Consider the following 17,505-nt stretch of genomic DNA (forward strand, 5'->3'; position numbering starts at 1 on the left):
TGGTTAAGGAATTATAGAGTACTAAGCTGGCAGCCGCAAAGGAATTGAACGCCTTTGAAATGTCAATCGTACGCACATGGAGATTCTTTTTCGGCAGTCCAATAGTGATCTAAAATAGCCAAAAAAAGTTGCGTATGCTTTTTGCATGCCTAAATGAGTACATGGAATCCAGACTGGTTGCTATAATGTATCGACAAGACAAATATTTGTCATATGATTGATCTAAAACCCATGATAATGAAAGCGAAAATAATTGAAATCAGGATGAAAAAGTATCATAGAGTCTCTCGGTTCTTTATCTCTATAGTGTCACATAATTTATGTATCTATGTATCTATAGTGTCATAAAATTGTTATACGGTCACTCATTTCTATATGTCTTTCCTTTTCCATACACCACTCATAGCTTCCTCTAATCATAGAACCATTCAGTTTGTTCTTTTGAGTTTATGTATCTATGTATCTGTAGTGTCATAAAATTGTTATAACGTCACTCATTTCTAGATGTCTTTCCTTTTCCATACATCTCTCATAGCTTCCTCTAATCATAGAACCATTCAGTTTGTTCTTTTGAGTTTATGTATCTATGTATCTGTAGTGTCATAAAATTGTTATAACGTCACTCATTTCTAGATGTCTTTCCTTTTCCATACATCTCTCATAGCTTCCTCTAATCATAGAACCATTCAGTTTGTTCTTTTGAGTTTATGTATCTATGTATCTGTAGTGTCATAAAATTGTTATAACGTCACTCATTTCTAGATGTCTTTCCTTTTCCATACATCTCTCATAGCTTCCTCTAATCATAGAACCATTCAGTTTGTTCTTTTGAGTGTCCTGAAGCTTATATATCTTTGGCCAAATTATGAGCACTAGATAGTTAGTTAGGTTGGAATTTTGTTCTACTAGGACTAGATTTTTAAGTTTTTGGACTACCACAGCTTTTTGGGCTGCAACAGATTTTTGGGTTACCACAAGATCGCAGAGAGGTGTTTAATGGCTTAGTTCAAAATTTCGGCCTCGAATAAATATATCTTTGCAACGCCTGTGTAATCTGCACTTATGGTGTTATTCCTGGAGTAATCTCTATGGTCGGACATGCTTAAAAGAAGTTTTAAAAATTTCCCTCTTGTATATTCCCTCTCATCCCCTTAGTAAGGGAAACCTAAAAATTTCACATTGGAAAAAAGGTACTTATCGATATAAAGGGACTTATCGATAAAAAGGGACTTATCGATAACACTAGAACACTTTAATAACAAAAAGCTATACATAATGTCCTTATAGAAAATCATACTGACCTCTTTAGTTTCAACGGGCAAGGTAAACAAAGATCTGTCTGTAACGTTTAAGGTTCAATTAAAAAAAAACAACAAGCAAAACGAAATAAAACAAAGCTCTTTTTATGGAAATGAATACTGAAATTGAAAAACAAAAATTATTATTTCGTCAATTGCTCAAGATATGTTTAAGAGATTAGCTAAAGGAAACTTACTCCTGATATTTTCCAATACCATTGAATATATAGCACTTTATTAAAGACTATGCTTACTTGAGTTTATTAGTTATTATTTATTAGTTGGTTAGTTATAATCAACTAATAACTTGAGTTTATTAGTTATAGTTTAAAGTTATTAAGGTAATGATCTTTGACTCAAAAACTTATAAATTAATATTTCTTTTGCGCAGGTTAATCGGTTTTTGCTCCCAAGGGAACATAATGTTTTGTGTTTTTTTTTATTTATTTTTTTTTTTTTGGGCGGTTGATGTGTTTCCAGCCAAGTGCTAGTCTTCAGAAATGAACAGATATTGAAACAAATGATTCAGTTTGTTCTAAGTGGCCTCTTAGAAATGTATTACGAAATCAAAAGAACAATAATCTACGCATGTTTATTCAACTTGTTTTTTTTGTATTAATTCGATACAAACCTTAAACTTATCTTAGACGCAAAAACAACTGGTAAAATCACTTTTTTCATTTTGTCAATTATTGCTTCACATCTTTTGAGCAAAGATATGATCGAATAAGAAAAGCAAGAAAAACATCATATTTTTTTCTTTGTAAAGGTCAATTCTTAAAATATGCAACAAACTATAGAATATATTACAAGCCTTTTCGAAAGTTAGCAGAATACTCAAGAGCCTTGTTTGGAGATCTGTTTTTTTATGTGAGAGGGTGTGTAGCTCAAACAATAAATCAGTCTGGCAATTTTATTCGAATTTTAGATTCAAAAAAGGAATTCATAAAGTAGCCAAATTTTTAACTATTATTTTGCCATTTTGAAAGTACATTATTATACACCAAGCAATGTATAATACATGTAGCCAATACTCTATTAGAATATATATTATTAACGAGAACGATAAGTTTTATTTGCATGATTAGAATTAAAGTGATTTTTGAATAAAAATAGGAAAAAGGAATGGATGAGCTAGTAAAACTTTAGCTGTTATTTTGGCATCTGAAGATTATGTTATTATGTGCTATCTTATACAAAATACATGCATATCATATTCAAAATGTGATTTTAACAGTGAAGTGAAGCTAGTTTTTTATTTTATTTCAAGTAGATTTATTTGAATACTTCATTTAAAAAAGAAGAAAGAATTGGTAAACTAAATACTCTAAAAATACACCCCACATTTGTATGATAGTTCATCTAATTTACCGGAAGTAACTCGGTTGGAAAGTTTATATTTTGGCCTATGAACACTTTTGGTCGCCTCAAGCAGGCTACTCCACTGTTCCCCATGAAATAATCAAGTTTCTATACATAGGTCATTGACTATATGTCAAGTGTTTCGTAGTAACGAATTTTTTTAATAAGAAGATACCTTATAAACTATCAACCAAAACTCTAAAAAAAATTTATAAGAATTAATTAAAAACTAGTTTGTCCGCAGAATAAGTTTTTGAAAGAAAAGTGAAGAGCCCCATTAAACCAAAAATGGGTAAAAATAGAATGAAATAATCTACAAAGTGTTGAAACACAACAAATCAGCCTCAATAAGTAAATGAAACCCAAAATGAACAGAAATTATAATAAATGACAGAGTGAATTATGAAATGAGCAAAAATTAACATGATTAGGGCTCACAACCCCTATTCCTTCTCAAAGCCAACTAAAAAAGATACAAATGAATGTGCATTGTCAGTTTAATATGCATATGCTCATATTCATTATTTAGAATTTTCATAATTTTGATTTATTTAAGTTAAAAAAGGAAAACATATAAAATTCAGTTAAGTGTAAATTATGTTCTGGCTTTGAGAAAGCATATGTGTTGTGAGCCCTAATCATGTGAATTTCTGCTCGTTTTCGGTTTGACCTCTGTTATTTATTGTAATTTCTTTTCGTTTTGCTTTTCATCAATTTATTGATGATGACTGTAGTAGTTTTAAGTTTGGTAGATTATTTGGTTCCATTTTCGCCCATTTTTGATTTAAGGAGCTCTTTACTTTCTTTGAAAAACTTATTTTTTGATTTTTTTTTAAAAATTAATTTCTACTCGTTTCATATTTACATAGTCTTTTTCAGGGAAAAAGAATTCGAAGGCTGATTGCCATCCAATAGCTTTTGACTCTTAAAATGGACACTAGAACTTTTGATTGCTAATCAAGTTAGCTTCTGTAAAATATTGTATACTACTTGTATTACTAGATATGATAGAGCAGCACTGCCTATGATATTTTTTATATGCCCTCTTAATAGTTATACATATAATTTTTCGTTTCTTTAAAACTCACCCTAAGCATCCTCTACAACTTTCAACTGATTGGCCTTATTGTCATAAATTATAGTAGCCGTAGAAGTAGTATTGAAAGTATATACATAGTGTCTTTTGGCTAGTTCAAAATACGCCAAAACTTACCCTGAAAGGTGTAACTTAATAATATAAGCTAATATAACAAAAAAATTATAATAATATAATATAATATTGTATAATATCATTATTTTTTTATACAATATTATTATATAATATATAACATTATAATAAATATTATTAGCAGTTGTCAAATTGTTATACAGTGCTATTGTGCACCCTTACATCACGTACGGTTGTTCTGTTTGGGCAAGCAATTTCGTGATGAATTATAAAAGAACTCAAATAATACAAAACAAAGCACTGCGTCTGATAGGAGAATTTCAAAACTGTCAGAATACTGCGGAGTGTTTTAAAAAGAACGATATTTTGAACATAGGTGAGCTACGCGATTACCAGCTAGTGATTTTTGTTTTTCAAAGTGTAAATAAGGTAAGCCCTGAGTACTTTCATGATTTTTTTAAAACTAACTCGTTTTATCACCCTTATTTTACCCGAAATTCGGAGGATTTGACTCACGAGAGAAGAAATACAACAAGAGCAGGATTTGTTCTCAGGAACATAGGTGTCAGCGTCTGGAATGACCTTCCAGAATTGGTCAGAGCGGCAGTAAGTCTGACATCATTCCAGAGAATGGTTAAATTCCATTTTTTAAAAAGGAGAGAAGTGTGATAAGAGGAAAGAGTATTTATTTATTTAGTACTTAATATTAATTATTTTGTTTTTTTACCCCCCCCCCCCCCCCACAAGGATTTTTTTCTTCAAAATCATTTGAGGAAATGATTTAGCAGATCATGGTGGTTAGAATTGCGGCCACAGTCAGGACTCTTCTGTCTTAAGAGTGGCCGTTAATGGTAAATTCTTTGTTTAATTTATACGCTTTGGATAAAAATAAAAAATGTCTCTGTCTATGGCTAAACGTATAACATAATATTAATAATATAAGATAATATAATCCCTTACCTTGATATTGTTTTGTCAGTCTTTTGATAGTCTCCATCATCATAGTTTGTTTTGATTTAGTTCAATATGTGCCTAATTATTCATTGAAAGCTTCATCTTAATACTCTTAGCTTGTGTAGTAGTAATAGTTGTAGCAGCAGTAGTGATATTAGTAGCGGTATGCACACATCACTTTTGGTTTTTTTCTTACATTCCCTTCGACGCACAATTTTAAAATTAATACATAAATAAATTTTTAAGATACACCTTTTGATAATTTAAATGCACATAGTTACTTCAAATTTGACATGAGTATTCTTTCAAATTTTACCTTCATAGACTTAAGTCTTAATACAACAGTAGTTGCAGTGGTAGTAGTTGAAGTAGTCGGAGGAATAGTGTTGTATTATTAGAACTAGTTACTGTAGTAGTATTAGTACTAACAGCGGTAATAGAATGTACGTCTTGCCTTTTCATATGTTGAACATCCATATCATGATACCTTGGAAGTTTCACCTGGCACGGTAAGCCGTTCCAAAAATTCTGCTAATGCGCGCTTTTGACCTCCTTTTGACGCTGTTTTCATGTTAATACTCTATACTCTACAAGTTGTTGCAATTAAAGTTGTAGTTGGAGTATATTAGTAAAAGTAGCAATGGTAGTAGTATTATTAGTGACATGCATATTTTATCTTTTCATCTTGCGAACTTCCCCCTTAAGTATTCTAAAGTAAAACAGTTCAGAATAGGGATGATACCTTTTTAGTGACAGTGAATAGATATAAAATTATTTAACTGGATATTTCGAACACATAAACAGTGTTCATCATCTGTTTTACTGCTGATGATGAACACTGTATATGTGTTTGAAATATCCAGTTAAATAATTTTATATCTATTCACTGTCACTAAAAAGGTATCATCCCTATTTTGAACTGTATTACTTTTGTCATGGAAAGGCAGTGTGGTCTTCGAAGTTATCTACGTTAAGTATTCTCTGAAAGTTCTCTGAAATTTAATTCCCAAATCCATTCTTGAGATACGGCCTTTTGACAATCTGCATACACATAGTGTGTTTTGATTTAGTTCAAATTTCCCTCTCAATATTTTTTCAAATTTTCACCTTCATGCACTTAGCCTTAATTGCACTCGTGTCATGGTAGAAGTAGTAGTGGTAGGAACAGTAGTAACAGTAATAGCGTATTATTATTAGTAATAGTAGCAATAGTAGCAGGTACTTTTTGCCATCTGGTCAACTGAATATACCACTCATGATACCCCTGGAGTTTCCTCTTGACACGGAAAGCCTTTCCGAAAATATTCCTGATACACGCATATCAGCAATCTATATGCAAATAAAATGCTTTGACTTAGTTCAACTTTACCCTCAGCGTTTCTTTAGATGTTTATTTCAATATCCCTAACCTTAGTAAAACCCACCACAGGAGCAGTAGTTTTAATGATAGTGGTGGTATTAATAGCAGTAGTGGCTTGCAAATATTGCAGTTTCGATCAGTTGATGATCTGACTCATCATTTACTGACATGACAAAATTAATATACTCAGTCATTCCTGAGTTCCGCCCTTTTGGCAACCCATATAAACATACAATGCTTTGATTTTGGTCAACGCTCCCTTCAACAATTCGTTGAAAGACTTACCTTAATGCCCTTCATATTTCGGGAAAGTAGTTGTCAAACATGCATACCTTTTCTCAGTAACATTTCATATATATTAAATATACATTTAATTTATAAAGGCATATAAAATGCGATCAAATTGTCTAGCCTACAGCCTTTGCCCTGAGGCCTTTATGGGGAGGGTGGTTGACATCTCTAACACATAATTACTGAAAATTTCAAAATGCTTTAATAATAGATGTCTAAAAACTTTGTTTGGATATTTGTTTTTTTGGAAATGATGAGCGTGGAGGGTAGGGAGGGGGCTGGTTGCTCTCAAATCAGTTCTGACTTTTATAAAGGGTAATATAACTTCAAGCTTCAAATCAAGTGAGGCCCATCTGAAGTTTATTCGACAACTCATTCCATAAAAACCTTATATGCCCCTAGGGCATAACTTACAGCCCTTTCCCCAGGGCTTTGGGGAGGTTTTGACAAACCTGGAGGCATTATTATACGTTCTTTGGACTATTTTGTTTTAAAACAGATATTTCACAATTTCAATCAGATGTATTTTATGAAAAGAGGGTAGTTAGGGGGGGGGACTAGTTGTCCTCCATAACTTTTGACTTAAAATTGAACTAGAGCTTCCAATTTTCAAGCAAATGAGCCTCATCTAAGGTTTAAACAACCATCCTTTCCATAAAAACCTCAAATGCCCTGGGGTGTAACTTGCAAACATTGCCCTATGCTCTGGTGGTTTATAGTAACCACAAAAGCCCTGTTATATGATCTTTGTACTATTCTGAATGAAATAGCTATTTCTAAATTTTTATTGGATGCATTTCGGGAAAACATGACGTTTGGGGGAAGGGGGATAGCAGCTGTCCGGTCACTTTGACTCTTAAAAAGAGCACTCAAGCTTCCTATTACCAATCCAATGAGACCCCTCAGAAGTATATGCGACCACCCTTTCTATAAAAACTTATATACCCCCAGGCCATAACTTACAACCTCTGCCTTGAGGACTGTGAGGTGATTGTCATCCACAAAGATATAATTTCTGAATCTTTCAATGAAGCTGAACAAAATTCCTATCTCAAAATTTTGACTGGACGTGTTCGCGGAAATGATGGGCGTGGAGGGGGAGGCTGGTCGCCCCTCAAACTTTTCACTTTTGACTCTTTAAAAGGCCACTATAACTTCCAATTTAAGATCAAATGAGCCTCATTTGAAATTAATACGGCCAGCCATGCCATAAAAACCTATAATCCCCAGGGTATAATTTACAACCCTCGCTCAAGGGCTCTGAGGGATGATACCAACTCTAGAGGCCTTTTTCTCTATTATTCGAACAAAATATCTATGTCACAGTTTCAATTAGGTGCCTTTGGTCAAATGAAGCATAGTTGGGGGGGGGGCTAGTTGCCCTCCATCACTTTTGGCTCTTAAATGGGAACTAGATCTTCTAATTTTCAACCAAATGAAACTCTTCTAAAGTTTATATAACCTACCTTCCGTAGAAACCTTAAATGTTCCCCCAGATGTGAAACTTACAACCCTTACCCATAGGCTCTGGGGGTTCCTTTCAACTTTGAAGGCCTAGTTATGTGATTTTGGACTATTTTTAATAGAATGGCTATTTGAAAATCTCAATTGGATGTATTACAGCAAAATACGACGTATACGTGTGTTTCGGCTTGGGCGGGGGGTCTTTAACAGGGCACTACAACTCCTGATTAACAATCTAATGAGCTCTATTCAAAGCTTATTCAACGACCCTTTCTACAAAAACTTTATTTGTCCCCAGGGAGGAACTTACAACCCTAGCCCTGAGGGCTGAGGCGGTGGTGGTATTCCTCAAAGACATAATTTCTGGTACTTTTTACTAGGTTGAACCAAATGTCTATCTCAAAATTTTGATTGGATGTGTTTGGGGAAAATGATGTTCGGTGGAGGGGGTTGGTTGCCCTCCAATCACTTTTAACTATTGAAAAGGGCACCAGTCTTTTATATTTAAAAATAAATGAGCCATTTTCAAAGTTTCTGCGACAACTCCTTCTATACCAAGTGACGTGATCTAAAACACTCCCCCCCCAAAAAAAAAATAATACGTTGTGCCAACATCGTTCTTTGCTTAGGCTATTGTGCTGCTTATGATATATACAACAATCAACTTTTTACGATGATTCTATATATATAAAACTTGCTAAGTTAAAAATTAACTATCAGTAACTACAAACCTGAAAAAATTTACTTGATTTTGGTAAAGGGACAAACCACAACCAAGAAGACATGTGATCTCGAATGAAAATTGAACCATCAAATTCAGTACATCAGACAACCCTATTGTAAAGGTTTCAAGATCCCGTCTAGAAGTTTAAAGACTTGGGCCAACAGCCAATTACACTAGATTTCTGACAGATTTTGAAAAAGCTACTATAAATGATTTTTTTGTCGAGTTTTTAAGTTCTACGTCATCGGATGTTGCCTGCTTGTTTCACAGTTTGTCTGAAAAAAAGTGATTGAAGAAAAGTTCAATCCCTTGACCTCAAAGAATAAGGTCTGACCCCATTTTTAATGGATCCTCATCAAAAGTATCTATCTCAAAAGTTCCATTACAAGATATAGAAAAATTGTTTAATATACTATGTGGTCGTTTCCCTCAAGGTGATAATTACAATTTTTTCTTGAGGTGCTTAAATGATACTTACATGTGTGGCATTTCATTGCCAAGCTGGGGGATTTGAATTGCTAAGACTTTTACCATTTTTATGGAACCACACTGAAAGTATATTGAATTAAGTTACAAAAACAGTGAATCCTGTCTACCTACCTACCTTTGTTCTGCCCTAGATTGGATGATAGACTATCTATCAGCAAGTGAAATGACCTCATTTTTATAGGATTCTGAAAAAAATTGTGCCAGCTTTGGCTCTCACTGAGACAACCTGTCTGGGCTTTTTCTCCAGTTAGCGATGACTCTCAATATTTTCATCACAGTAGATTTTAATTCATCACAACTAGATTTTAATTTAAGTACAACTCTCGGTAAATTTATAACAAATCATATAACTGGCTTTCGTATAAAGTGAATATACCACTCGATTTTTATGCTTTTTACGAATATAATAACCGCTTCTACCTTAAATTCAGATTTAAGTACTTTTTAACCTAACCTAGCCTAAAATAACCTTATTATAAATAATTTTAGTCTGGGAAAATGTAGGATTATCAAACAGTTCATGGTAACGAACTGTAGTAAGGAGCGACCCGGCTCAATAGTAACCAAAACTCTAAAAAATTAGTTTTTGATATCAATAGCTACATCAAAAGAATCGCGTTTTAATGCTGATTTTAAATATATCAGTTTCATCAAGTTTAATCTTACCCATCAAAAGTTACGAGCCTGAGAAAATTTGTATTATTTGAGAAAATAGGGGGAAACACCCCCTAAAAGTCGTAGAATCTTAAGGAAAATGACACCATCAGATTCAGCGTGTTAGAGAACCCTACTGTAGAAGTTTCAAGCTCCTATCTACCAAAATGTGGAATTTTATATTTTTTGCCAGAAGACAAATCACGGGTGCGTGTTTATTTATTTATTTTTTTTTTTCCAGGGGTCATCGTATCGACCAAGTGGTCCTAGAATGTCGCAAGAGGGCTCATTCTAACGGAAATGAAAACTTCTAGTGTCCTTTTTAAGTGACCAAAAAAAATGGAGGGCATCTAGGCCCCCTCCCACGCTCATTTTTTCCCAAAGTGAACGGATCAAAATTTTTAGATAGCCATTTTGTTCAACATAGTCGAAAACCATAATAACTATGTCTTTGGGGATGACTTACTCCCCCACAATTCCTGGGGAAGGGGCTGCAAGTTACAAACTTTCACCAGTGCTTACATATAGTAATGGTTATTGGGAAGTCTACAGACGTTTTCAGGGGGATTTTATTTTGTTTGGGGGTGGGGCTGAGGGGAGGGGGAAATGTTGGAGGATCTTTCCTTGGATGAATCTGTCATGGGGGAAGAAAAATTCAATGAAAAGTGCGCAGGATTTTCTAGCATTACTATAAGAAAACAATGAAAAATAAACATGAAACCGTTTTTTCAAATGAAAGGAAGGAGTAGCATTTAAACTTAAAACGAACAGAGATTAATACGCATATGAAGGATTCTAAAAATACTTTAGCATAAAGAGCGAGGTATTTAGGAGGAGATATATACCTCGCTCTTTATGCTAAAGTATTTTTAGTAATTTCAACTATTTATTCGACGGCCTTTCTGATTCAGGGGTCATTCTTAAAGAATTGGGACAAAACTTACGATTTAGTGTAAAAAGCGAGATATTAACGAGGGTACAAACCCCCTCGTATACATAATAAAAATATAAGATTATGAAAGTTTGTTACGTAAGTTAATTCTTAAGTTACGTATATTTTTTACTAATAAAAACGTTCGTTAAAAATTAAAAGCTCTAGTTGCCTTTTTAAGTAACCGAAAAATTGGAGGGCAACTAGGCCTCCTTCTCCACCCCTTATTTCTCAAAATCGTCTGATCAAAACCAAGAGAAAGCCATTTAGCCAAAAAAAGAATTAATACACAAATTTCATTTTAATAATGTATGTACGGAGAGCCAAAACCAAACATGCATTAATTCAAAAACGTTCAGAAATTAAATAAAAAAACTAATTTTTTTAGCTGAAAGTAAGGAGCGACATTAAAACTTAAAACGAACAGAAATTACTCCGTATATGAAATGGGTTGTCCCCTCCGCAATCCCTCGCTCTTTACGCTAAAGTTTGACTCTTTGCCACAATTCTACTTTTTAAAACAATTAAAAACTTTAACGTAAAGAGCGAGGGAATGCGGAGAGGACAACCCATTTCATATACGGAGTAATTTCTGTTCGTTTTAAGTTTTAATGTCGCTCCTTACTTTCAGCTAAAAAAATTAGTTTTTTTATATTTAATTTTGTCGAAAACGGCGCGGAGAAAACTTAGTATTATTTTGTCGGAAACGACGAATAACTCGTACTTTAATTGAAAATTCCTCCTTTTTAAGAGCTTAAAAAGTGCTTAAATTTGAATTTGTAGTAAAAGCCAATATTATATTCGTAAAGAACATAAAAAAAGGCATCAAATGTATGTTCACTTCATACGAAAGCCAGTTATATGGTTTGTTATAAATTTACCCAATCCTCTCGATCAAGTACGAAATAAATACTATTCTCACTTAAGTTTCTTCAGTAATACCTCTGTACGTGGCATTCCATAGCCAGGCCGGGGGGTTTCCATTGCCAAGGTTTGTGCCAGTCTTCTGGAACCACATTGAAAGCACATTGAGTTATGTGGTAAAAACAACGAATGCACTGGAGGGTTTCTACAATGTCCTTAATGGTAGGTTCATCTTCGCTCATCCTGGTACTTGGAGGCTCTTTGATAGACCAAAGAGTGACATTGCTGTTCAGTGTTTGTTGGTATCACAGATTGCTCAACAGCATGATCAGAAAACCTTAAAAATAGTTTACTTCCTCAATGGCTCCCAAGACACCTTCATAAGCACCCTCAGGAAGAAAACAGAAAAGTACATGTACTTTAAAGTTACTGTGCATATGAAAGGGTAAAAAGAAGTTTTGGATCTAAAAATATCCGCAAAGACATATTTTTCATTAACTTTTTCAAATTCCCCAACAAGAAGAATATTTTCAACTTTAGGAACCTTATCAACCTTTTCTAGCAGTGTCTTTGCGTCTCCCGCTGCTTGTATACGGGTCAAAGATTAAATAAATTTGGACCAAAAAAATATTTACTTTTGTGAAGGATCTTATGAAAAACTTGCAGAAAAATAAATACGAACTGCCCAATCACATTTTGCCCTCTAAAGTCGAGTCTTTCTCTTTTTAAGCTGCGTCCCGCTCTTCAATAATGGCACCAATTCCAATGTTTTGTTTTCTACTCCTTTTTTTAGATAATATATTAAAATTTTTTTCACGAGACAAAAAATTGAAACGGATCAGAATTACATGGCTGTTTATTACTGGGTTGAGTTGTGTGGTGTTTGAACTATAGGGTTGTTGAATTTGAGGTAGTTGAATAAATTGGTAGTTCAGATCTGGGTGGTTCGTTTTGGTGGTTGGTGGTTTAATTTATGGTAGTGGAGATATGTGGTAGTTGACTTTAGGGTGGTTGATCTGTTTGGTGGTCGAATAATGGTGGTTGATTTAATGATGACTGAGCTACGTGGGAGCTCTCTGAAAGCTATTTCGCCAGAATTTGCTGCTTCTTCTGCAAATAATGGCAAACATACCGATTCGCATAATTGGAATTAACGTTAAAACCCATATTAAGTAGTGTTTTCATGTTTAACCTGGCCAAGTAGTAAATAAATTGTAAATTTATCCACTTGATTGCGTCAAGGCTCTTCCTTAATGCTAGTTTTGTTATTAGTTGTCTTTAAGTGCCAACTGTTATTGAGAACCAATTGCAAAGTGCCCGAAACCCACAGACCTACCGAATTTTTGGCTATAGACTACAGACATAAGAAGAGGGAGAAAAAGATAGACTGTAAGCTTTTCTGATATTAAATTAAACACAAGCTATCTGTATTTAATGAAGTAAAAAATTTGTTTTTGTGTGTAAGTCAGAATAGGGCATTAAGTACACTTTGTATGAGTAATAAATAGATAACTGTTATTTACTTTGCCAAATTGATGGATTTTTCCTTTCAAAAATTCTTTCTCTCTTTTCAAATTTTTTTGATTTTTCATTAAAATCATCTAAGATTTGAAAACGATGTAACTGGTAATTTTCAAGTACTTTCCTGCAGTATTTTAATATAAAATTAAACTATAAGTCACAAGTTTTTCAAATTATTTCTTTTCTTTTAAAAATCCAGCACAAAATCCTACACTTTCACTGGATTTTTGGTTAGCTAAATTTGACTATCCAACCAATCATCCTAATCCTAATGGAAAATACAGCAAAAATCCGTCAACTTACTGAGGATAAAACAAGAACGCGGACCTTTCAAAGAAGCCCTATAAAACCTAGTTTATTGTATCGATCCTATCCTGTTGGTATTCAGTTTACAGCAAAATAATCAAAAAGGTTGGCTGTTCCACCAGTATTTGAATGTCATATTAACTTATGGGCTTTTTTATGACCAAATACTGTATGGGTTATAACTAGATTTTTATACCTATAAACTGCAGCAATCTGTAGACATTATTGTTTTCTTTTCCAACAGCAAAATTAACTTACGCTGAGATACCATCTATCTCTATTTCTGCCGATCTGGGCATTAAATCTCCTAATAAAAAAGTCATATTTCTACATACTATAAAAGGTCATATACTATTATGACTGATACCCCACCATGTTTATTCAAACCACCCTTCCTGCCTGAGTAAATACATTCTATATCACCTAATTTCTTATGTTTTCTGTCCCCTGGGATATGAGTTTCTGAAACTCCTACCAAGTCCAGTTAGAAGTGTCTAAATTCGTCAGTCCAAATGTCGATACGATAGTTTTTTTTTTTAGCGTTGTAACATTCCAAATTGCAATTTTCATATTCTTTAAGCTATTGAAATTATTTTGGCCTCAGGAAAAGCAGTGGTCCCAGAATCAGTGCAGGACGGGGACTAACACATCTTCTCAAGTCTACACGAAACACTTAAGCTCACTTTAAACGAGACTGCAAGAAGGACTTCCAGTTGAATGGAGGCCTTGTGTAATCCTGGGCCAATCTTGGGGAAAACATAGTTTTCAACATTTGTCGATGCTCCTTTATCAACAAGAGTTGAAATCCTGTACAGACATTTTCAAGCCTATTCTCTTCAGCTCATTATATATTCATACCTACAAATATTATGCTACTACGATGAGACAACCCGTAATAGATAACTTAGCAAGGAAAAGGATTTTGAGCCAAAAAATCTCACCAAAACAGCCAAAAACCAGGAGAATAGTCCATTGATCATAATCCAGTGGAAATGCTATGTTGCTTATTAGTTTATGATTTCCTCGAGGGGTGTCACTCCTCAAGGTCACCCTGCTGTAGTGTTGGTGATAATAATTTTGGCTAGGAAGACTAGTGAGAGGTCCACCCTGATGCCACTATTAGGCCACGCAAGCAAGGATTTCCCTGTCAGGAGTAGGGACGGAGAATGGAGCTTATGACGGAGCAGAGACCCCATATATATATAAATATATATATATATATATATATATATATATATATATATATATATATATATATATATATATATATATATATATATGTATATATATATATATATATATATATATATATATATATATATATATATATATATATATATATATGTATATATATATATATATAAATATATATGTATAAATCTGATGCCAATAAGCCTTTCTTTTTCTTTCTTTACCTTTACTTTCTTTACCTTTCTTTTTATTAGAGTAAACTACATAATGTGTAGGTAACTTTATTTGCTACCGTTGTTGTTTTGTCTTATATCCACTATCTCGTTTTCAGATGTTTTGGATACCTCAAACGATATCTCACGTCAATTATTTTTTGATCGTTTGAGTAAAGTTCTGCGGAAAGAACGTACACATTCTGAAACTGAGTCTGGCTATGCGGTTGACCTGGTCTTGGATAGTCCTGATGGCAATGATGATATTCAACAAAGGTAAATCAGTTTAAGCAAGTCGAAGACGGTTTCTACATTCAGGGGCACTGAGAGCGAAGAGGGAGCAGATATGTCGTCCGTCTCTATTAAACAAATGTATTTAATGCCCATCAATGAAAAAACAGATGCAGCACAAAAAATAAAAACAAAACAAACAAGCACATACAAGTTATAGGCCTAACATAGGCTTTGGGCTTCGGATGCAGCATTGCCGTTTTTGTCAGGTCACCTTTAGAGAGGAAAAATTGAAAGTAGTTCAGGGTATTGCAGGTGCGACATGGAGTGTCCGGGAAAATGTGGGTGTTTAAGGGGGAGGGCAGGATTCTTTCATTTTGTTAATGAAGAATTTCCGTTGGAATGTTACACTTCAAATAGGCCCTAATACCCAAAGCAAAACAATTACTCTTAAATAGTGCTTTAGCCTGCGATCATCGAACTTCTGGTAAAAAAAAACCCTATAAAAGTATAAAAGTGGTTACCAACTGGATTTTAACTGAAGTTCAGGAGCATCATATCATGACCACGAGAAATCGCATAAAGATTTAAAATAAATTTATTGATTTCACAATTCTCAAAAAAAGCTTAGTTGTATGTAATATAGATTTAACATCATTGAGACGATTCAAGATGGTTTAAATGAGAAAAACTTTTTAAAAAATGAAATTAGTGAACGACATAAAAACAAAGAGTGAATACTTCGTATATAAGGGGGCACACCCCCTCATAAAAACCTCTACTCTTTGCCCTAACATTTGACCTTTGTCTAGCTTCTTTAAAAACGACTAATTAGTACAAAGGTCGTTGAATTGGAGCAAGAAGTATTTTAAAATCATTACAGATTTTAGCGGGAAGAATAGGCGTTTAGGAGGTGGTATTACACCTTATATACAAAACCATTTTTGTTCAATTTCTCTTTGAATGTCGTCCTTTACTTTATTTTAAAAAACTCCTTTTTGCTGGTTGTTTTCAAATAACGTCAATGCCTACGATAAACTGTATATATAAGTGCCTGTATATTCATAGGTAGCGTTGTAGACAGCCTCGGAATAGAAAATTTCTCTGGCACTTAATTTCTTTTATGTAACAACAAATACCTAAAGCGATCAAATTAATGAAAAAAATTCAGTGGTACAAGATTAGCTAGAATTAATTTGAAACCAAGGTCAATGCACGAATGAAAGAAAATTCATAGGTAGCGAAGTCTAGCCCCTTTTTTCGTTAATGGAATAAGATTTCTCGAGCTTGTAACTTGTGCTGAGTGACTTGAAACGACGAATTTTAAGTTTTTAAAATTGCCATAATACTCAATTCCTTTTAACATACATCTCTATAAAAAAATTCAAACTTTTCAAATTTTTTTTCAAAATTTCAAAAATTTCAAACCGTACGCACCAGTCGCACCTTACTTATAGTCTGCTGGTACACAACTGTTTTATGTATAAAAAATAGAAATAAAACCCAATATTTCCAATTAAACGTCAATAAGAAAATTTTCTGGTAATACTTGACTCGGCACGTCTGGGAAAACCCCCTGACAACATTAAAGATACCCCTGCATCTCTCCAGCTTTTGTACCGGTAAGCAAAGAATCTAATCTTTTATCTTGGAAAAACGGTACTTGCATGATATAGCCCCTATCCCTCAAGTTGTTCATTCATTGATGCATTATAGAACCGGTTTTTTCATTAGTTTCTCTCAGATTAGCGTTGGGGTAAAGCATTCGAACCGTTAGAAAACAATTCTTATTTCATAATATACAAAATAATTGTCCATAACACAAGAGGCATGCAGACCCGATATCCTTTACCCCCCCCCTAGTGTGCAAATATATAGCCCAAATTTGTTTCTAAAGTATTATATTTCATCATACTTAGGTATATTTCATTAGGATTGGATCATCCCGCGTCATCTATATTAAGTTTTAGTCGAAATGAAGGGAGTTAAAAGTATAATTTATTCATCACCCATCCCCTACAAACCCCATTCTATATTTACCTGAATCTTCGCAAAAATTAAAAAAATGGATATGGAAACGTACTTTTTGAGGCATCAGGCCCCCAGCTACGCAGTAAACTACCGGCCATCCTCCATAATAGCTGTTACGAAATTATATGTATAATATTCCATCCATTTGTCAAAAATCCAGTAAATCAGCTTACTTTAAGGGATATCGGGGATATCTTGGATGTTTTCGGGGGGTTACAAATGCTTGAATTAATTATGGATCTTCTACAAACAGAGTGAATTTCCAGAAATAAGTACACAGCGAAATTACTACCTCTCAATCCGGGGGAGCTCAATATATATTTCTCAATAATTTAAATTGATTGACTTTCTAAAATTTTTGGTCGGTAGGGACTTTGCCCTTTTTGCCTCGAAATTGTAGTTTGGTGCCACGAAATAACCGGAAAAACCATTTTTCTGCAGAATGATGTTCGGC

General features: G+C 33.8%; 1 protein-coding gene across 1 annotated transcript in view; it reads left to right on the forward strand.

Annotated features, from left to right (window-relative positions):
• LOC136038968 (uncharacterized) overlaps positions 1 to 17,505 on the forward strand; it is a 75,921-nt gene that overhangs the window by 22,031 nt on the left and 36,385 nt on the right. Inside the window, exon 2 of the mRNA XM_065722487.1 lies at positions 14,909 to 15,065. Coding sequence (XP_065578559.1) covers positions 14,909 to 15,065 — 157 coding nt within the window. The remainder of the gene's footprint in view (positions 1 to 14,908; positions 15,066 to 17,505) is intronic.

This window comes from Artemia franciscana, chromosome 18 (assembly GCF_032884065.1).
Source record: "Artemia franciscana chromosome 18, ASM3288406v1, whole genome shotgun sequence".
NCBI lineage: Eukaryota > Metazoa > Arthropoda > Branchiopoda > Anostraca > Artemiidae > Artemia > Artemia franciscana.